At 40.8% G+C, this 23,007-nt stretch overlaps 1 protein-coding gene across 1 annotated transcript in view; it reads left to right on the forward strand.

Moving 5' to 3' along the window:
• DICER1 (dicer 1, ribonuclease III) overlaps nt 1–23,007 on the forward strand; it is a 292,090-nt gene that overhangs the window by 173,272 nt on the left and 95,811 nt on the right. The window contains exons 20-24 of the mRNA XM_053697503.1: nt 15,409–15,591; nt 16,824–16,929; nt 17,014–17,189; nt 17,376–18,156; nt 19,483–19,635. Of these exons, the coding sequence (XP_053553478.1) occupies nt 15,409–15,591; nt 16,824–16,929; nt 17,014–17,189; nt 17,376–18,156; nt 19,483–19,635 (1,399 nt within the window). The remainder of the gene's footprint in view (nt 1–15,408; nt 15,592–16,823; nt 16,930–17,013; nt 17,190–17,375; nt 18,157–19,482; nt 19,636–23,007) is intronic.

Here is a 23,007-nt window from a genome sequence, read left to right on the forward strand (position 1 = left end):
TCCCGATCAATATTTTGGAACTACAAGCAATCTTCAAGGCCTTGAAGGCTTGGCTACTGCTTTGTTTGTCCCAGTTCGGATTCCAATCAGACAATATAACCTTGGTGGCTTACATCAACCATCAATTGGGAACGAGAAGTTCCTTGTTGATGAAGGAAGTATCTCAGATTTTGTTCGCTGTCAGTGATCCACATTCCGGGTGTGGACAACTGGGAGGCGGATTTTGTTAGCAGGCAATCCTTCCTCCACGGGAATGGTCTCTCTATCCCGAGGTGTTTGCAGAGATATGCAGCAAGTGGGGGATGCCGGAGATAGATCTCATGGTGTCCCGTCTCAATACCAAGCTACCCAGGTACAGAATGAGGTATCCCCAAGCGGAGCTAATAGATGCACTAGAAGTGCCCTGCAGGTTCAAACTCGTATATCTTTTTCCTCCATTACCGCTTCTTCCTCAAGTTGTGGCCCGCATCTAGCAGGAGCAGGTATCAGTAATCCTCATTGCTCCATTGTGGCCGCGGAGGATGTGGTTTGCGGATCTAGTGGCGATGTCCTCATCTCCTCCATGGAAGTTAACTTGTCGCAGAGACCTGCTGATACAAGGTCTATTTGTTCATCAAAATCTAGATTCTTTGAGGCTGACTGTGTGGAGATTGAATGCTTAGTCTTAGCCAAGAGAGGTTTCTCTGAGAGTGTCATAGATACTCTTATTCAAGCTCGTAAACCAGTCACTTGGCGTATCTACCACAAGGTGTGGAGGACTTATTCTGATGTGAAGAGCTTGTTTTTTCCTGGCACAGAGTTAAGGTTGCCAGGATCTTCTCTTTTCTCCAAGATGGGCTGGTTCCCTGAGGGGACAGATTTCAGCCCTGTCGGTTTTATTGCACAAGAGACTGGCTGAGTTTCCAGACGTGCAGTCCTTTGTTAAGGCTCCGATTAGGATCAGACCTGTGTTTAGATCTGGGGCTCCTCCTTGGAGCCTAAATCTTGTTGTTCAGGTTTTGCAACAGGTTCCGTTTGATCCTCTGCATTCCGTTGACATTAAATTATCTTGGAAGGTTCTCTTTTTATTGGCTATTGCCTCTGCGCTCAGAGTTTGAAATCTCTGCTTTGCAATGTGAGCCCCCTTATCTGATTTTTCAAGCAGATAAGGCAGTTTTACGTACTAAATTAGGTTTTCTTCCTAAGGTTGTGTCATATTGCAACATCAATCAGGAGATTGTGGTTCCTTCCTTGTGTCCTAATCCTCCTCCATCGAAGGAACTATTACTAAACAGTTTGGATGTGATCTGCGCCTTGAAGTTCTACTAAGGAGTTTAGACAATCTTCCTATTTGTTTGTCTATTCTGGGAAGTGTAAGGGGCAGAAGGCTACTTCGACTTTCCTATCTTTTTGGTTAAGGAGTGTCATCCGCTTAGCTTACGAGACAGTGGGACATCATCCTCCTGAGAGGATAACTTCTCATTCCACTAGAGCAGTGGCTTCCTCTTGGGCCTTTAAGAACGAGGCCTCTATGGATCAGATTTGTAAGGCGGCTACCTGGTCCTCCTTACATACTTTTTCAAAATGTTACAAGTTTGATGTTCGGCTGAAGCAGCTTTCGGGAGAAACTTTTTGCAGGCTGTGGTGCCCTCAGAATAGGGTCCGCCTCTTCCATTTTGTTCCCTCCCGTTATTCATTCAGTGTCCCCTGAATCTTGGGTATAGTTTTCCCAACAGTAAGGAATAAAGCCGTGTACTCTCCCCATCTTAGGAAGGAAAACATAATTTATGCTTATCAGATAAATTCCGGATGGGGAGAGTCCACTGCCCCGCCCCTTCTATTTTTTTTTCTTCTTCTGGCACCATTTATACCCTAATATTTCTCCTACTTTTCCTTGTTCCCTCGTCAGAATGATTGGGGTAATAAGGAAGTGGGAGGGATATTTAAGCCTTTGGCTGGGGTGTCTTTGCCTCCTCCTGGTGGCCAGGTGTTGGATTTCCCAACAGTAAGGAATTAAGCCGTGGACTCTCTCCCTATCCGGAAGGAAAGGAATTTATCTGGTAAGCATAAATTATATTTTTAATGAGTTCTGGATTCTGCTTTTTTAAAAGGATGTGAGGTCTAACCCATTATACTATTTGGGTGCTTTCTTTGTTTTTTACTTCACAGTTAACATGTTAAGCCTGGAATCCCGTTCAGCAATATATATTTACCAAGACAAAATCACAATGCATTTCTGGTTTGCTGCCTCAACACCTTAGCTGCTATTACTCTTAAAGGGGCAGTGTAGTCAGTCAATCAGATTATAAGATTTCACAGTAGTGTATTAATTGTTTTTCTTTAACCAATGTTTGCAGTATAATTGATTTTATAGTCAAAAACAGCTGTTTCAAATTACAGAATAAATATAAAGGGGTTATTTTTAAACAAAGTAAAGCAAGTAAAGTGGCCCACTGAGAACACATTAAAAATGAAAAAAATGGTGTCCCTTTAACCAGTACCTGTTCTTGTCTTCTTGAGCATCCAGCATACACAGGACCTAACCTCCATGATCCCCCTCACAAGGGACCACCCCATTGAAAAATGGCCCTTTTCTGCAAGCTTCATAGCAGTTAGATACAACAGGGGTAATGGCCATTACGGTATGGTCATAACAGCCAGCATGAAGAAGCTTGTGTCATTTTAATAACGTGTTCCTGAAGTATCAAAAGGATTGGGATATATTGACAATAAATGGCACTGGTATTAAAGGGATACTGAACCCAATTTCTCCAACATAGGTGTGTCCGGTCCACGGCGTCATCCTTACTTGTGGGATATTCTCTTCCCCAACAGGAAATGGCAAAGAGCCCAGCAAAGCTGGTCACATGATCCCTCCTAGGCTCCGCCTACCCCAGTCATTCTCTTTGCCGTTGTACAGGCAACATCTCCACGGAGATGGCTTAGAGTTTTTTAGTGTTTAACTGTAGTTTTTATTATTCAATCAAGAGTTTGTTATTTTGAAATAGTGCTGGTATGTACTATTTACTCAGAAACAGAAAAGAGATGAAGATTTCTGTTTGTATGAGGAAAATGATTTTAGCAACCGTCACTAAAATCCATGGCTGTTCCACACAGGACTGTTGAGAGCAATTAACTTCAGTTGGGGGAACAGTGAGCAGTCTCTTGCTGCTTGAGGTATGACACATTCTAACAAGACGATGTAATGCTGGAAGCTGTCATTTTCCCTATGGGATCCGGTAAGCCATGTTTATTACGATCGTAAATAAGGGCTTCACAAGGGCTTATTAAGACTGTAGACTTTTTCTGGGCTAAATCGATTCATTTTTAACACATATTTAGCCTTGAGGAATCATTTTATCTGGGTATTTTGATATAATAATATCGGCAGGCACTGTTTTAGACACCTTATTCTTAGGGGCTTTCCCAAAGCATAGGCAGAGCCTCATTTTCGCGCCGGTGTTGCGCACTTGTTTTTGAGAGGCATGGCATGCAGTCGCATGTGAGAGGAGCTCTGATACTTAGAAAAGACTTTCTGAAGGCGTCATTTGGTATCGTATTCCCCTTTGGGCTTGGTTGGGTCTCAGCAAAGCAGATACCAGGGACTGTAAAGGGGTTAAAGTTCAAAACGGCTCCGGTTCCGTTATTTTAAGGGTTAAAGCTTCCAAATTTGGTGTGCAATACTTTTAAGGCTTTAAGACACTGTGGTGAAAATTTGGTGAATTTTGAACAATTCCTTCATGTTTTTTCGCAATTGCAGTAATAAAGTGTGTTCAGTTTAAAATTTAAAGTGACAGTAACGGTTTTATTTTAAAACGTTTTTTTGTACTTTGTTATCAAGTTTATGCCTGTTTAACATGTCTGAACTACCAGATAGACTGTGTTCTGAATGTGGGGAAGCCAGAATTCCTATTCATTTAAATAAATGTGATTTATGTGACAATGACAATGATGCCCAAGATGATTCCTCAAGTGAGGGGAGTAAGCATGGTACTGCATCATTCCCTCCTTCGTCTACACGAGTCTTGCCCACTCAGGAGGCCCCTAGTACATCTAGCGCGCCAATACTCCTTACTATGCAACAATTAACGGCTGTAATGGATAATTCTGTCAAAAACATTTTAGCCAAAATGAACACTTATCAGCGTAAGCGCGACTGCTCTGTTTTAGATACTGAAGAGCATGACGACGCTGATAATAATATTTCTGAAGGGCCCCTAACCCAGTCTGATGGGGCCAGGGAGGTTTTGTCTGAGGGAGAAATTACTGATTCAGGGAACATTTCTCAACAAGCTGAACCTGATGTGATTACATTTAAATTTAAGTTGGAACATCTCCGCATTCTGCTTAAGGAGGTATTATCCACTCTGGATGATTGTGACAAGTTGGTCATCCCAGAGAAACTATGTAAAATGGACAAGTTCCTAGAGGTGCCGGGGCTCCCAGAAGCTTTTCCTATACCCAAGCGGGTGGCGGACATTGTTAATAAAGAATGGGAAAGGCCCGGTATTCCTTTCGTCCCTCCCCCCATATTTAAAAAATTGTTTCCTATGGTCGACCCCAGAAAGGACTTATGGCAGACAGTCCCCAAGGTCGAGGGAGCGGTTTCCACTTTAAACAAACGCACCACTATACCCATAGAGGATAGTTGTGCTTTCAAAGATCCTATGGATAAAAAATTAGAAGGTTTGCTTAAAAAGATGTTTGTTCAGCAGGGTTACCTTCTACAACCAATTTCATGCATTGTCCCTGTCGCTACAGCCGCATGTTTCTGGTTCGATGAGCTGATAAAGGCGGTCGATAGTGATTCTCCTCCTTGTGAGGAGATTATGGACAGAATCAATGCTCTCAAATTGGCTAATTCTTTCACCCTAGACGCCACTTTGCAATTGGCTAGGTTAGCGGCTAAGAATTCTGGGTTTGCTATTGTGGCGCGCAGAGCGCTTTGGTTGAAATCTTGGTCGGCTGATGCGTCTTCCAAGAACAAGCTACTTAACATTCCTTTCAAGGGGAAAACGCTGTTTGGCCCTGACTTGAAGGAGATTATCTCTGATATCACTGGGGGTAAGGGCCACGCCCTTCCTCAGGATCGGCCTTTCAAGGCAAAAAATAAACCTAATTTCTTTCATGTAATTAACAAGAGTCCATGAGCTAGTGACGTATGGGATATACATTCCTACCAGGAGGGGCAAAGTTTCCCAAACCTTAAAATGCCTATAAATACACCCCTCACCACACCCACAAATCAGTTTTACAAACTTTGCCTCCAAGGGAGGTGGTGAAGTAAGTTTGTGCTAGATTCTACGTTGATATGCGCTCCGCAGCAAGTTGGAGCCCGGTTTTCCTCTCAGCGTGCAGTGAATGTCAGAGGGATGTGAAGAGAGTATTGCCTATTGAATGCAGTGATCTCCTTCTACGGGGTCTATTTCATAAGGTTCTCTGTTATCGGTCGTAGAGATTCATCTCTTACCTCCCTTTTCAGATCGACGATATACTCTTATATTTACCATTTCCTCTACTGATTCTCGTTTCAGTACTGGTTTGGCTTTCTACAAACATGTAGATGAGTGTCCTGGGGTAAGTAAGTCTTATTTTTTGTGACACTCTAAGCTATGGTTGGGCACTTTATTTATAAAGTTCTAAATATATGTATTCAAACATTTATTTGCCTTGACTCAGAATGTTCAACTTTCCTTATTTCCAGACAGTCAGTTTCATATTTGGGATTATGCATTGAATTATCATATTTTTTCTTACCTCAAAAATTTGACTTTTTTCCCTGTGGGCTGTTAGGCTTGTGGGGGCTGAAAATGCTTCATTTTATTGCGTCATTCTTGGCGCGGACTTTTTTGGTGCAAAAATTCTTTTCCGTTTCCGGCGTCATACGTGTCGCCGGAAGTTGCGTCATTTTTTGACGTTATTTTGCGTCAAAGATGTCGGCGTTCCGGATGTGGCGTCATTTTTGGCGCCAAAAGCATTTAGGCGCCAAATAATGTGGGCGTCTTTTTTGGCGCTAAAAAATATGGGCGTCATTTTTGTCTCCACATTATTTAAGTCTCATTATTTATTGCTTCTGGTTGCTAGAAGCTTGTTCACTGGCATTTTTTTCCCATTCCTGAAACTGTCATTTAAGGAATTTGATCAATTTTGCTTTATATGTTGTTTTTTTCTTTTACATATTGCAAGATGTTCCACGTTGCAACTGAGTCAGAAGATACTACAGGAAAATCACTGCACAGTGCTGGAGCTACCAAGCTAAGTCTGCTATAAACTTTTGGTATCTGTTTCTCCAGCTGTTATTTGTATTGCATGTCATGTCAAACTTATTAATGCAGATAAAATTTCCTTTAGTACTGTTACATTACCTGTTGCTGTCCGTCAACATTTAATTTTCAGAGTGTTCCTGATAACATAAGAGATTTTATTTTTTAAATCCATTAAGAAGGCTATGTCTGTTATTTCTCCTTCTAGTATACATAAAAGTCTTTTAAAACTTCTCTTTTTTTCAGATGAATTTTTAAATGAACATCATCATTCTGATACTGATAATGGTTCTTCTGGTTCAGAGGTTTCTGTCTCAGAGGTTGATGCTGATAAATCTTTGTATTTGTTCAAGATGGAATTTATTCATTCTTTACTTAAAGAAGTGTTATTTGCATTAGAAATAGAGGATTCTGGTCCTCTTGATACTAAATGTAATCGTTTAAATAAGGTTTTTAAATCTCCTGTAGTTATTCCAGAAGTGTTTTATCTCCCTGATGCTATTTCTGAAGTAATTTCCAGGGAATGGAATAATTTGGGTAATTTATTTACTCCTTCTAGACGTTTAAGCAAATTATATCCTGTGCCATCTGACAGATTAGAGTTTTTTGGGACAAAAATCCCTAAGGTTATGGGGCTGTCTCTACTCCTGCTAATGTACTACTATTCCTATGGCAGATAGTACTTCATTTAAGGATCCTTTAGATAGGAAAATTGAATCCTTTCTAAGAAAAGCTTACTTATGTTCAGGTAATCTTCTTAGACCTGCTATATTTTTAGCGGATGTTGCTGCAGCTTCAACTTTGGTTAGAAGCTTTAGCGCAACAAGTAACAGATCATAATTTTATAGCATTATTATTATTCTATAACATGCTAATAATTTTATTGGTGATACCATCTTTTGATATCATTAGAGTTGATGTCAGGTATATGTCTCTAGCTATTTTAGCTAGAAAAGCTTTATGGATTAAACTTGGAATGCTGACATGTCTTCTAAGTCAACTTTGCTTTCCCTTTCTTTCCAGGGTAAATAATCATTTCGTTCCTTTCCTCAACAAGGAACAAAAGCCTGATCCTTCATCCTCAGGAGCGGTATCAGTTTGGAAACTATTTCCAGTTTGGAATATATCCAAGCCTTATAGAAACCTATAGCCAGCTCCTAAGTATCTATGAAGGTGCGGCCCTTATTCCAGCTCAGCTGGTATGGGGCAGATTACGTTTTCTTCAAAGAAATTTGGATCAATTCCGTTCTTAATCTCTGGTTTCAGAAACATTGTTTCAGAAAGGTACAGAATTGGCTTCAAGTTAAGGCCTCCTGCTAAGAGATTCTTTCTTTCCCGTGTCCCAGTTGACACAGCAAGGCTCAGCATTTCTGAAATGTGTTTCAGATCTAGAGTTGGCTGGAGTATTTATGCCAAGTTCCAGTTCTGGAACAGGGGCTGGGGTTTTATTTTATTCTCTTCATTGTACCAGAGAAGGTCAATTCCTTCAGACCAGTTCTGGATCTATCATTATTGAATCGTTATGTTAGGATAACAACATTCAAGATGGTTACTGTAGGACTATCCTGCCTTTTGTTTAGCAAGGGCATTATATGTCTACAATAGATTTACAGGATGTGTATCTGCATATTCCGATTCATCCAGATCACTTTTAGTGTCTGAGATTCTCTTTTAGACAAGCATTACCAGTTTTGTGGCTCTACCGTTTGGCCTAGCCTCAGTTCCAAGAATTTTTTTCAAAGGTTCTCGGTGCCCTTCTTTCTGTAATCAGAGAATAGGGTTTTGGTATTTCCTTATTTGGACGATATCTTGGTACTTGCTCAGTCTTCTCATTTCGAAGAATCTCATACGAATCGACTTGTGTTGTTTCTTCAAGTTCATGGTTGGAGGATCAATTTACCAATCAGTTCATTGATTCCTCAGACAAGGGTAACCTTTTTAGGTTTCTAGATAAATTCAGTGTCTATGACTCTGTCCTTGTCAGACAAGAGAAGTTTAACATTGATATCAGCTTGTCAAAACCTTCAGTCACAATCATTCCCTTTGGTAGCCTTATGCATGGAAATGTTGGGTCTTAGGACTGCCGCATCAGATGCGATCTCCTTTGCTCGTTTTCACATGCGACCTCTTCAGCTCTGTATGCTGAACCAATGGTGCAGGGATTACTCAAAAGATATCTCAATTAATATCTTTAAACCGATTTTACGACACTCTCTGACATGGTGGACAGATCACCATCGTTTAGTTCAGGGGGCTTCTTTGTTCTTCCGACCTGGACTATAATCTCAACAGATACAAGTCTTACAGGTTGGGGAGCTGTGTGGGGGTATCTGACGGCACAAGGGGTTTGGGAATCTCAGGAGGTGAGATTTCCGATCAATATTTTGGAACTCCGTGCAATTTTCAGAGCTCTTCAGTCTTGGCCTCTTCTGAAGAGAGAGTTGTTCATTGTTTTCAGATAAGACAATGTCACAACTGTGGCATACATCAATCATCAAGGAGGGACTCACAGTCCTCTGGCTATGAAAGAAGTATCTCGAATTTTGGTTTGGGCGGAATCCAGCTCCTGTCTAATCTCTGCGGTTTATATCCCAGGTATGGACAATTGGAAAGCGGATTATCTCAGTCGCCAAACGTTGCATCCGGGCGAATGGTCTCTTCACCCAGAGGTATTTCTTCAGATTGTTCATGTGGGAACTTCCAGAAATAGATCTGATGGCTTCTCATCTAAACAAGAAACTTCCCAGGTATCTGTCCAGATCCCGGGATCCTCAGGCGGAGGCAGTGGATGCATTTTCACTTCCTTGGAAGTATCATCCTGCCTATATCTTTCCGCCTCTAGTTCTTCTTCCAAGAGTAATCTCCAAGATTCTGAAGGAATGCTCGTTTGTTCTGCTGGTAGCTCCGGCATGGCCTCACAGGTTTTGGTATGCGGATCTTGTCCGGATGGCCTCTTGCCAACCGTGGACTCTTCCGTTAAGACCAGACCTTTTGTCTCAAGGTCCTTTTTTCCATCAGGATCTGAAATCCTTAAATTTAAAGGTATGGAGATTGAACGCTTGATTCTTGGTCAAAGAGGTTTCTCTGACTCTGTGATTAATACTATGTTACAGGCTCGTAAATCTGTATCCAGAGAGATATATTATAGAGTCTGGAAGACTTATATTTCTTGGTGTCTTTCTCATCATTTTTCTTGGCATTCTTTTAGAATACCGAGAATATTACAATTTCTTCAGGATGGTTTAGATAAGGGTTTGTCCGCAAGTTCCTTGAAAGGTCAAATCTCTGCTCTTTCTGTTCTTTTTCACAGAAAGATTGCTATTCTTCCTGATATTCATTGTTTTGTACAAGCTTTGGTTCGTATAAAGCCTGTCATTAAGTCAATTTCTCCTCCTTGGAGTTTGAATTTGGTTCTGGGGGCTCTTCAAGCTCCTCCATTTGAACCTATGCATTCATTGGATATTAAATTACTTTCTTGGAAAGTTTTGTTCCTTTTGGCCATCTCTTCTGCCAGAAGAGTTTCTGAATTATCTGCTCTTTCTTGTGAGTCTCCTTTTCTGATTCTTCATCAGGATAAGGCGGTGTTGCGAACTTCTTTTGAATTTTACCTAAAGTTGTGAATTCCAACAACATTAGTAGAGAAATTGTGGTTCCTTCATTATGTCCTAATCCTAAGAATTCTAAGGAGAAATCGTTGCATTCTTTGGATGTTGTTAGAGCTTTGAAATATTCTGTTGAAGCTACGAAATCTTTCTGTAAGACTTCTAGTCTATTTGTTATCTTTTCCGGTTCTAGGAAAGGCCAGAAAGCTTCTGCCATTTCTTTGGCATCTTGGTTGAAATCTTTAATTCATCTTGCCTATGTTGAGTCGGGTAAAATTCCGCCTCAGAGAATTACAGCTCATTCTACTAGGTCAGTTTCTACTTCCTGGGCGTTTAGGAATGAAGCTTCGGTTGACCAGATCTGCAAAGCAGCAACTTGGTCCTCTTTGCATACTTTTACTAAATTCTACCATTTTGATGTATTTTCTTCTTCTGAAGCAGTTTTTGGTAGAAAAGTTCTTCAGGCAGCGGTTTCAGTTTGAATCTTCTGCTTATGTTTTTTGTTAAACTTTATTTTGGGTGTGGATTATTTTCAGCAGGAATTGGCTGTCTTTATTTTATCCCTCCCTCTCTAGTGACTCTTGTGTGGAAAGATCCACATCTTGGGTAGTCATTATCCCATACGTCACTAGCTCATGGACTCTTGTTAATTACATGAAAGAAAACATAATTTATGTAAGAACTTACCTGATAAATTCATTTCTTTCATATTAACAAGAGTCCATGAGGCCCACCCTTTTTTGTGGTGGTTATGATTTTTTTGTATAAAGCACAATTATTCCAATTCCTTATTTTATATGCTTCGCACTTTTTTTCTTATCACCCCACTTCTTGGCTATTCGTTAAACTGATTTGTGGGTGTGGTGAGGGGTGTATTTATAGGCATTTTAAGGTTTGGGAAACTTTGCCCCTCCTGGTAGGAATGTATATCCCATACGTCACTAGCTCATGGACTCTTGTTAATATGAAAGAAATGAATTTATCAGGTAAGTTCTTACATAAATTATGTTTTTCGTCCCTTTCGTAGAAACGGACCAGCCCAAAGTGCTACGTCCTCTAAGCAAGAGGGTAATACTTCTCAAGCCAAGCCAGCTTGGAGACCAATGCAAGGCTGGAACAAGGGAAAGCAGGCCAAGAAACCTGCCACTGCTACCAAGACAGCATGAAATGTTGGCCCCCGATCCGGGACCGGATCTGGTGGGGGGCAGACTCTCTCTCTTCGCTCAGGCTTGGGCAAGAGATGTTCTGGATCCTTGGGCGCTAGAAATAGTCTCCCAAGGTTATCTTCTGGAATTCAAGGGACTTCCCCCAAGGGGGAGGTTCCACAGGTCTCAGTTGTCTTCAGACCACATAAAAAGACAGGCATTCTTACATTGTGTAGAAGACCTGTTAAAAATGGGAGTGATTCATCCTGTTCCATTAAGAGAACAAGGGATGGGGTTCTACTCCAATCTGTTCATAGTTCCCAAAAAAGAGGGAACGTTCAGACCAATCTTAGATCTCAAGATCTTAAACAAGTTTCTCAAGGTTCCATCGTTCAAGATGGAAACCATTCGAACTATTCTTCCTTCCATCCAGGAAGGTCAATTCATGACCACGGTGGATTTAAAGGATGCGTATCTACATATTCCTATCCACAAGGAACATCATCGGTTCCTAAGGTTCGCATTCCTGGACAAGCATTACCAGTTCGTGGCGCTTCCTTTCGGATTAGCCACTGCTCCAAGGATTTTCACAAAGGTACTAGGGTCCCTTCTAGCTGTGCTAAGACCAAGGGGCATTGCTGTAGTACCTTACTTGGACGACATTCTGATTCAAGCGTCGTCCCTTCCTCAAGCAAAGGCTCACACGGACATTGTCCTGGCCTTTCTCAGATCTCACGGATGGAAAGTGAACGTGGAAAAGAGTTCTCTATCTCCGTCAACAAGGGTTCCCTTCTTGGGAACAATAATAGACTCCTTAGAAATGAGGATTTTTCTGACAGAGGCCAGAAAAACAAAACTTCTAGACTCTTGTCGGATACTTCATTCCGTTCCTCTTCCTTCCATAGCTCAGTGCATGGAAGTGATCGGGTTGATGGTAGCGGCAATGGACATAGTTCCTTTTGCGCGCATTCATCTAAGACCATTACAACTGTGCATGCTCAGTCAGTGGAATGGGGACTATACAGACTTGTCTTCGAAGATACAAGTAAATCAGAGGACCAGAGACTCACTCCGTTGGTGGCTGTCCCTGGACAACCTGTCACAAGGGATGACATTCCGCAGACCAGAGTGGGTCATTGTCACGACCGACGCCAGTCTGATGGGCTGGGGCGCGGTCTGGGGATCCCTGAAAGCTCAGGGTCTTTGGTCTCGGGAAGAATCTCTTCTACCGATAAATATTCTGGAACTGAGAGCGATATTCAATGCTCTCAAGGCTTGGCCTCAGCTAGCGAGGGCCAAGTTCATACGGTTTCAATCAGACAACATGACAACTGTTGCGTACATCAACCATCAGGGGGGAACAAGGAATTCCCTAGGGATGGAAGAAGTGACCAAAATCATTCTATGGGCGGAGTCTCACTCCTGCCACCTGTCTGCTATCCACATCCCAGGAGTGGAAAATTGGGAAGCGGATTTTCTGAGTCGTCAGACATTGCTTCCGGGGGAGTGGGAACTCCATCCGGAAATCTTTGCCCAAGTCACTCAGCTGTGGGGCATTCCAGACATGGATCTGATGGCCTCTCGTCAGAACTTCAAAGTTCCTTGCTACGGGTCCAGATCCAGGGATCCCAAGGCGGCTCTAGTGGATGCACTAGTAGCACCTTGGACCTTCAAACTAGCTTATGTGTTCCCGCCGTTTCCTCTCATCCCCAGGCTGGTAGCCAGGATCAATCAGGAGAGGGCGTCGGTGATCTTGATAGCTCCTGCGTGGCCACGCAGGACTTGGTATGCAGATCTGGTGAATATGTCATCGGCTCCACCTTGGAAGCTACCTTTGAGACCTTCTTGTTCAGGGTCCGTTCGAACATCCGAATCTGGTTTCACTCCAGCTGACTGCTTGGAGTTTGAACGCTTGATCTTATCGAAGCGAGGGTTCTCAGATTCTGTTATCGATACTCTTGTTCAGGCCAGAAAGCCTTTAACTAGAAAGATTTACCACAAAATTTGGAAAAAATATATCTGTTGGTGTGAATCTAAAGGATTCCCTTGGGACAAGGTTAAGATTCCTAAGATTCTATCCTTCCTTCAAGAAGGATTGGAAAAAGGATTATCTGCAAGTTCCCTGAAGGGACAGATTTCTGCCTTGTCTGTGTTACTTCACAAAAAGCTGGCAGCTGTGCCAGATGTTCAAGCCTTTGTTCAGGCTCTGGTTAGAATTAAGCCTGTTTACAAACCTTTGACTCCTCCTTGGAGTCTCAATTTAGTTCTTTCAGTTCTTCAGGGGGTTCCGTTTGAACCCTTACATTCCGTTGATATTAAGTTATTATCTTGGAAAGTTTTGTTTTTAGTTGCAATTTCTTCTGCTAGAAGAGTTTCAGAATTATCTGCTCTGCAGTGTTCTCCTCCTTATCTGGTGTTCCATGCAGATAAGGTGGTTTTACGTACTAAACCTGGTTTTCTTCCAAAAGTTGTTTCTAACAAAAACATTAACCAGGAGATTATCGTACCTTCTCTGTGTCCGAAACCAGTTTCAAAGAAGGAACGTTTGTTGCACAATTTGGATGTTGTTCGCGCTCTAAAATTCTATTTAGATGCTACAAAGGATTTTAGACAAACATCTTCTTTGTTCGTTGTTTATTCCGGTAAAAGGAGAGGTCAAAAAGCAACTTCTACCTCTCTCTCTTTTTGGATTAAAAGCATCATCAGATTGGCTTACGAGACTGCCGGACGGCAGCCTCCCGAAAGAATCACAGCTCATTCCACTAGGGCTGTGGCTTCCACATGGGCCTTCAAGAACGAGGCTTCTGTTGATCAGATATGTAGGGCAGCGACTTGGTCTTCACTGCACACTTTTACCAAATTTTACAAGTTTGATACTTTTGCTTCTTCTGAGGCTATTTTTGGGAGAAAGGTTTTGCAAGCCGTGGTGCCTTCCATTTAGGTGACCTGATTTGCTCCCTCCCTTCATCCGTGTCCTAAAGCTTTGGTATTGGTTCCCACAAGTAAGGATGACGCCGTGGACCGGACACACCTATGTTGGAGAAAACAGAATTTATGTTTACCTGATAAATTACTTTCTCCAACGGTGTGTCCGGTCCACGGCCCGCCCTGGTTTTTTTAATCAGGTCTGATAATTTATTTTCTTTAACTACAGTCACCACGGTACCATATGGTTTCTCCTATGCAAATATTCCTCCTTAACGTCGGTCGAATGACTGGGGTAGGCGGAGCCTAGGAGGGATCATGTGACCAGCTTTGCTGGGCTCTTTGCCATTTCCTGTTGGGGAAGAGAATATCCCACAAGTAAGGATGACGCCGTGGACCGGACACACCGTTGGAGAAAGTAATTTATCAGGTAAACATAAATTCTGTTTTTTTTCTGTCATGATTCAGATAGAGCATGCAATTTTAAGCAACTTTCTAATTTACTCCTATTATCAATTTATCTTTGTTCTCTTTGGATTTTTATTTAAAAAAGCAGGAATGTAAGTTTGAGCCAGACCATTTTTGGTTCAGCACCCCGGATAGCTATTGCTGTTTGGCGGCTGCATTTAGGCACCAATCGGCAAGTGCTATCCAGGTGCTGAAATAAAGATGGGCCAGCTGGTAAGCCTACATTCCTGCTTTTTTTCATATAAAGATCCCAAGAGATCGAAGAAACATTGATAATAGGAGTAAATTAGAGCATGCAATTTTAAGCAATTTTCTATCTGAATTATTAAAGAAAAAAAATGGGTTTAGTATCTCTTTAAACAATAGCTGTAGCTAGCCTCCACCTCAGCTGTTCATACAGGTTCAGTATCGGTACTGTTTGTTTGGTATCGGAGTTGACTTTGTGTTGATTCTAATTAATTGTTATGGAACACTAGGATATCACTCAAGACAAGTCCCCAGGTTTGGCTCCAGGTCTGGTGTGATAATAGGCTGTATTAATATTATCAAGCACCATGCTGCTGCTGATATACTTTATGAGGGGTGTGACATTGGGATGTCTGTGGTGAAATCTTTAATTTGTTATTAGAAAGTAGTAAATGGCTAAAAAGGACCAAAATCCCAGGCCGTTTACCTGTTGTGGTGTATTACATAGTTTTCAAATAGCTCCTTTACCTTTTTCTCATTTGGTTTAGCTACATTTACCTGTTGAACCTCCATCTATATAGAGAATTTCACTACTGTAGTATTGGCTATAGAAAAGCTATGTAAACAAGATACGGCATAAGAAATCAACCTCACAGGGGGTTGGGGGAAAGTGAGCCCAGCACATTTGAGAGGATTTTTCTGCAGCATCTTTGTACAGTATATAACAAATGCCAACATTGTTCCGTTAACTGGCCAAAATTCCATTTCATACCTGTAATGTTTGTGTATAAAATACAAATCCATTGGTTTGTTTATGCTTTTTCCTTTCTTCCTCTGCAGATATCGTAATTTTGATCAACCTCATCGATTTTATGTAGCTGATGTATACACTGATCTTACACCACTCAGTAAATTCCCTTCCCCAGAATATCAAACATTTGCTGAATATTATAAGACAAAATATAACCTTGACCTGACAAACCTCAATCAACCGCTATTGGATGTGGACCACACTTCATCAAGGTTCGTATGATGCTTCAAATAATTTTCTTACATCTTTTAATAAGTAAAGGAATATGGAAGTTGGTGATTCTTAGAGAATGTAATTTATGAAGAAAAAAAGTCAAATTTACATCTTTCTCCTGCCATAAAATATCTTTTAGGCTTTGGAGCGTGCATGAGCCTTGAGATTACATTGCAGCGTTGTTTGCAACAGCATTTAACATTGTTACAGTCATTGTCTCTTTAACATTGTTCCTAAAGTGAATTTTTTTTATAAATACTCTTAAAAACAGGGGAACTTTTGTTCATTAAACTTTATAATTAAGCTGATTTTTAAAAATCACTTACCTTTTCTTTATGGAAAACAGACCGGCGATCCTCCGCCCGCAACTCTTGCTGTAGTTAGCACAGTGATGACCAATGCAGCTTCTTCCAACCGCTACGTGCCCCCGATTGCGTCCACCTCGTGGGGCCACGCAACGGTTGGAGGAAGCAGGATTGTTCATCTTTATGCTTACTACAGCAGGAGCTGTGGGTGAAGGATCGCTGGTCTGCTTTCCATAAAAAAAAGGTAAAAATCTGCTTAATTGTAAAGTTTAATGAATGAATGTGCCCCTGTTTTTAAGAGTATTTATAAAAAAAAGGTCACTTATTCATTAAACTTTACATTCACTTTAAATTACTAATATCATTTCAGAGGTTTGTAGACAACACTGACATACTTTCTGCAAAGGCCCACAAGCTTTAAATTGAGAATTTAAACTTTCACAAATCAGAGCAGTGTTTCTGAACTCCAGTCCCCCTAACAGGCCAGATTTTCAAGATATCTTAACTAGAGCACAGGTGAAATAATTAACTGATTCATAACCATGAAAATCTGGACTGTTAGGGCTACATAAGGACTGGATTTGAGACACACTGAAAGCTTGCTGTTTTATGCAACTTTCCACTTTACTTCTATTATCTAATTTGTTTCATTCTTTTAGTATCATTTGTTGAAAAGCATACCTAGGTATCATTAGCAGCAATCTATTAGTGATTGCTGCACATGTCTCTTGTCATTCGCTCAGCAAATATGTTCAGCTACCTTCAAGTAGTGCATTGCTGCTTCTTCAACAAAGGATACCAAGAGTTTTAAGCAAATTATATGATTCAGATGATACAACTTAATGTACTTCTGTTATCAAATCTCAATCATGAGATGCAAAAATAAGTTTAAAATGTTTACAAATTGCGTATTTTGCTTTTTCTAGGCTAAATCTGTTGACTCCACGCCATTTAAATCAGAAGGGGAAAGCTCTCCCTTTAAGCAGTGCTGAAAAAAGAAAAGCCAAGTGGGAAAGTCTGCAAAATAAACAGGTAAATGGTTTTGTGAGGTCATGTTGTGTGGTTTGTCATTGTTCATTACAATAATGTGTCGTCGTCCCCTTTCTCCATTGAAAGATTTTAGTTCCAGAGCTCTGTGCTATACATCCCATCCCAGCATCTTTGTGGAGAAAAGCAGTTTGCCTGCCAAGCATACTTTATCGCATACATTGTCTTCTGACTGCTGAGGAACTGAGGGCCCAGACTGCTATTGATGCTGGTGTTGGTGTCAAAAACCTCCCTGAAGATTTTAGGTGAGAGGGACTTTGATTTGGATACAGATTTTTGTATTTTTTTGGTGTAAGCTATATTAAGGAAATGATTTTCTATTGTTACAAATACATTCTTTAATAATAAAAAGCCTTTTATTATTGTTTATACTATTATGATGAGGTTTACAATAATTCTAAATTGACTATTTAATATGTATACCCTTTCAGATTCCCCAACCTGGACTTTGGATGGAAGAAATCAATTGACAGTAAAACATTAATCTCCAATCAAGCCCACTTATTGGTCGAGAAAGTAAGCGACTGTATACTCGGCACAAATGCAGTCCCTGACAATGCTCCACGTCAAGCTGCTACTACTCATGGAACCTCCACAAAAATGAATGACCAAATGTCTGTGAACTGCACACTGTCTTGTAAAAAGACTCCTAGTAACCTCCAAGTTGATCATGTCTCCGATCAAAAAGTGATAAACGGTATTTCTTGCAATGGGCTTACAAATGGTGATTGTTATGCAGAGAGTAATGAGTTTTGCCAAGAAAATCAGCTTATTTGCTGCAAACAGGAAATACCTGTGCAATCAACTACCTCATTATCTGTTCATATTATACCTAATGAGAACCAGCCAACACCTGTCAGTGAATGTAGTACATTGAATGAAAAACGTTTAGATGAAAATTCTAGCAAACCTACCTCAAATGAGTGCCCCAGCATGGCTGCAAGCACATGCACTTCAAAAGTTTGTGTTGTAAAATATGATGGGAATCATTCTGAAAATGGGCCTTCCAACGGGTACTCCTCAAAAACACTTGGCCCTAATCCTGGTCTTATCCTTCAAGCCTTGACATTGTCAAATGCCAGCGATGGTTTTAACCTTGAACGTCTAGAAATGCTTGGTGATTCATTTTTAAAACATGCTATCACAACTTACCTGTTCTGTACATACCCAGATGCCCATGAAGGTCGTCTGTCATATATGAGAAGCAAGAAAGTAAGTTTATAAAGGTTTATATTTTTTGCTTGTTGGTCGTTCTTCTATCCCAGTGATAATCTATGTTCTTCCTTTATCAACAAAATAAACTGCTTTAATTATTGGTGATAATTACAGTGAGGTACTGAAAAGAAACTCAACGAAAATGTGAAATAGCAAAGTGGTTTTTCCTGTTTCAATTAGGATCCAAAAACATGGTCACCCAACTACTTGAAGCCAATACTCAGGTGAATTATCGACCTTGGTTGTCTGCTAGCAGCTGGCTACTGTAAAGTCCTTCTAGATGTTAATTGCAGTTTCTTTGTTACCATATGGAATGTTGGGTAGAGTTCAATGAAACATAGAAGTTAAATGTATGTATTATATTTTGTTCTACACTTAAATAATGGGTGACCAAGCTACTAATGTGTACAGTTGGGGTAATAGCCAAATATAAAAAAGTTAAATGGGATATACAAGGAAAAAATGTATTCATTGTATTTATCTTTGTTCATTGAAACACGTTAAGCAGGAGTCTGACTAATGGGTTAAACTTAAACCACTGCTTTAGTTATTTGTAAGTCTTACCTCCTGCTACTTCTCTCTCCTTGTTGTTGTGGAACCGTTGTTCCCATTCAGAATTTCCCAGCTACTAAGGGCCCCCTTGTATTTATTTTTTTTCTTAAAGCCTCATAAAGCCTTCGGAGGTGACTCAATTTCTTCTGTCAATAATGCAATGTCCTTTTTATCTGCACTCTAAGATTTTACAGGCTACCAACATAATCCATCACTCTAGTCCAGTTTGGCTTTTCTTTCTCTTTTTTGGAGTTACTTCTGGGCTCCGTATTATCTCAATATACCACCACGTCGATGTCCTCTGATCACTTGAAGAATGCTCCACACTGCTTCCCCTTTAATTCCATGTAATAAAACCATATTGCCCAAAATACTTAGTCTATCGTGCAAGAACACCTTTTATCCATAAGATTGTGCTGGTCTTCACTGTCAAAATTAAGTAAAGCCTGGTGTTTGAAAATGCTGTTGCCCTATCTCACATTGTCTAAACTAGGCCATTGCTTTAATTAAAATACTGTTGGCAAAAATAAAATGAGGGAATTTACTTTTAATTAAAAAGTCTAATATTGGAATCTTCTACAAGCTGTTTGTTTATATTAACCCATAAGTCCCAAATCATCTCCCGCTTCTTGTGCCAGTAACGCAAAATGTAAAGATAGAGGTCAAAGGGGACTACAAAAAAGGAAATAATAATAAATAAAAAAACATTAATTAAAAAAAAAAATATATAAAAAAAATATATTCACATTAAACCATTTATTTTCCATTTAGGTCAGTAACTGTAATCTTTATCGTCTTGGAAAGAAGAAATGTTCCCCTAGCCGAATGGTTGTGTCAATATTTGATCCACCTGTGAACTGGCTTCCTCCTGGATATATTGTAAACCATGATAAAGGCACCTCTGATAAGTGGGAAAATGAATTGGTGAGTGTGAAATGTGGCATTTTAGAACTAAGAAAAACAATTAAATTAATTGTAATACATTTGATTTAGGTTTCAAATGTGTGTGCTATTTATTCCAGTGATGGTAGCCTTAAACAGTCAAAAGATATGTAAATGTCTGCAGCAAGGGCCTCCTGTGCTTCAGGGCTTTATCAAAGAAAACCATACGGAATGTTTGGCAGTGTCCTCAATGTCTTTCTTGTACTGACAAGTTTCTTTTACCTTTTTGTTTTACACGTGAAACACATAAATTTATGAAAAATATGATTGCACTGATTTACATTTCTCCAACATAGGTGTGTCCGGTCCACGGCGTCATCCTTACTTGTGGGATATTCTCTTCCCCAACAGGAAATGGCAAAGAGCCCAGCAAAGCTGGTCACATGATCCCTCCTAGGCTCCGCCTACCCCAGTCATTCTCTTTGCCGTTGTACAGGCAACATCTCCACGGAGATGGCTTAGAGTTTTTTAGTGTTTAACTGTAGTTTTTATTATTCAATCAAGAGTTTGTTATTTTAAAATAGTGCTGGTATGTACTATTTACTCAGAAACAGAAAAGAGATGAAGATTTCTGTTTGTATGAGGAAAATGATTTTAGCACCGTAACTAAAATCCATGGCTGTTCCACACAGGACTGTTGAGAGCAATTAACTTCAGTTGGGGGAACAGTGTGCAGTCTCTTGCTGCTTGAGGTATGACACATTCTAACAAGACGATGTAATGCTGGAAGCTGTCATTTTTCCATATGGGATCCGGTAAGCCATGTTTATTACGATGGTAATTAAGGGCTTCACAAGGGCTTATTAAGTTTGTAGACTTTTCTGGGCTAAATCGATTCAGTTTTAAAACATATTTAGCTTTGAGGAATCATTTTATCTGGGTTTATTGATATTATAATATCGGCAGGCACTGTATTAGACACCTTATTTCTCTGGGACTTTCCCAAAGCATAAGCAGAGCCTCATTTTCGCGCCGGTGTGGCGCACTTGTTTTTGAGAGGCATGGCATGCAGTCGCATGTGAGAGGAGCTCTGATACTTAGAAAAGACTTTCTGAAGGCGTCATTTGGTATCGTATTCCCCTTTTGGTTTGGTTGGGTCTCAGCAAAGCAGATACCAGGGACTGTAAAGGGGTTAAAGTGTTAAAACGGCTCCGGTTCCGTTATTTTAAGGGTTAAAGCTTCCAAATTTGGTGTGCAATACTTTTAAGGCTTTAAGACACTGTGGTGAAAATTTGGTGAATTTTGTACAATTCCTTCATGTTTTTTCGCAATTGCAGTAATAAAGTGTGTTCAGTTTAAAATTTAAAGTGACAGTAACGGTTTTATTTTAAAACGTTTTTTGTACTTTATTATCAAGTTTATGCCTGTTTAACATGTCTGAACTACCAGATAGACTGTGTTCTGAATGTGGGGAAGCCAGAATTCCTGTTCATTTAAATAAATGTGATTTATGTGATAATGACAATGATGCCCAAGATGATTCCTCAAGTGAGGGGAGTAAGCATGGTACTGCATCATTCCCTCCTTCGTCTACACGAGTCTTGCCCACTCAGGAGGCCCCTAGTACATCTAGCGCGCCAATACTCCTTACTATGCAACAATTAACGGCTGTAATGGATAATTCTGTCAAAAACATTTTAGCCAAAATGAACCCTTGTCAGCGTAAGCGTGGCTGCTCTGTTTTAGTTACTGAAGAGCATGACGACGCTGATATTAATATCTCTGAAGGGCCCCTAACCCAATCTGAGGGGGCCAGGGAGGTTTTGTCTGAGGGAGAAATTACTGATTCAGGGAACATTTCTCAACAGGCTGAACCTGATGTAATTGCATTTAAATTTAAGTTGGAACATCTCCGCATTCTGCTTAAGGAGGTATTATCCACTCTGGATGATTGTGAAAAGTTGGTCATCCCAGAGAAACTATGTAAAATGGACAAGTTCCTAGAGGTGCCGGAGCTCCCAGAAGCTTTTCCTATACCCAAGCGGGTGGCGGACATTGTTAATAAAGAATGGGAAAGGCCCGGTATTCCTTTCGTCCCTCCCCCCATATTTAAAAAATTGTTTCCTATGGTCGACCCCAGAAAGGACTTATGGCAGACAGTCCCCAAGGTCGAGGGAGCGGTTTCTACTTTAAACAAACGCACCACTATACCCATAGAGGATAGTTGTGCTTTCAAAGATCCTATGGATAAAAAATTAGAAGGTTTGCTTAAAAAGATGTTTGTTCAGCAGGGTTACCTTCTACAACCAATTTCATGCATTGTCCCTGTCACTACAGCCGCATGTTTCTGGTTTGATGAACTGATAAAGGCGCTCGATAGTGATTCTCCTCCTTATGAGGAGATTATGGACAGAATCAATGCTCTCAAATTGGCTAATTCTTTCACCCTAGACGCCACTTTGCAATTGGCTAGGTTAGCGGCTAAGAATTCTGGGTTTGCTATGGTGGCGCGCAGAGCGCTTTGGTTGAAATCTTGGTCGGCTGACGCGTCTTCCAAGAACAAGCTACTAAACATTCCTTTCAAGGGGAAAACGCTGTTTGGCCCTGACTTGAAAGAGATTATCTCGGATATCACTGGGGGTAAGGGCCACGCCCTTCCTCAGGATCGGCCTTTCAAGGCGAAAAATAGACCCAATTTTCGTCCCTTTCGTAAAAACGGACCAGCCCAAAGTGCTACGTCCTCTAAGCAAGAGGGTAATACTTCTCAAGCCAAGCCAGCTTGGAGACCAATGCAAGGCTGGAACAAGGGAAAACAGGCCAAGAAGCCTGCCACTGCTACCAAGACAGCATGAAATATTGGCCCCCGATCCGGGACCGGATCTGGTGGGGGGCAGACTCTCTCTCTTCGCTCAGGCTTGGGCAAGAGATGTTCTGGATCCTTGGGCGCTAGAAATAGTCTCCCAGGGTTATCTTCTGGAATTCAAGGGACTTCCCCCAAGGGGGAGGTTCCACAGGTCTCAGTTGTCTTCAGACCACATAAAAAGACAGGCGTTCTTACATTGTGTAGAAGACCTGTTAAAAATGGGAGTGATTCATCCTGTTCCACTAAGAGAACAAGGGATGGGGTTCTACTCCAATCTGTTCATAGTTCCCAAAAAAGAGGGAACGTTCAGACCAATCTTAGATCTCAAGATCTTAAACAAGTTTCTCAAGGTTCCATCTTTCAAGATGGAAACCATTCGAACTATTCTTCCTTCCATCCAGGAGGGTCAATTCATGACCACGGTGGATTTAAAGGATGCGTATCTACATATTCCTATCCACAAGGAACATCATCGGTTCCTAAGGTTTGCATTCCTGGACAAACATTACCAGTTCGTGGCGCTTCCTTTCGGATTAGCCACTGCTCCAAGG

The sequence above is a fragment of the Bombina bombina genome, chromosome 1 (genome assembly GCF_027579735.1).
Source record: "Bombina bombina isolate aBomBom1 chromosome 1, aBomBom1.pri, whole genome shotgun sequence".
NCBI classification, from domain to species: Eukaryota; Metazoa; Chordata; class Amphibia; order Anura; family Bombinatoridae; genus Bombina; species Bombina bombina.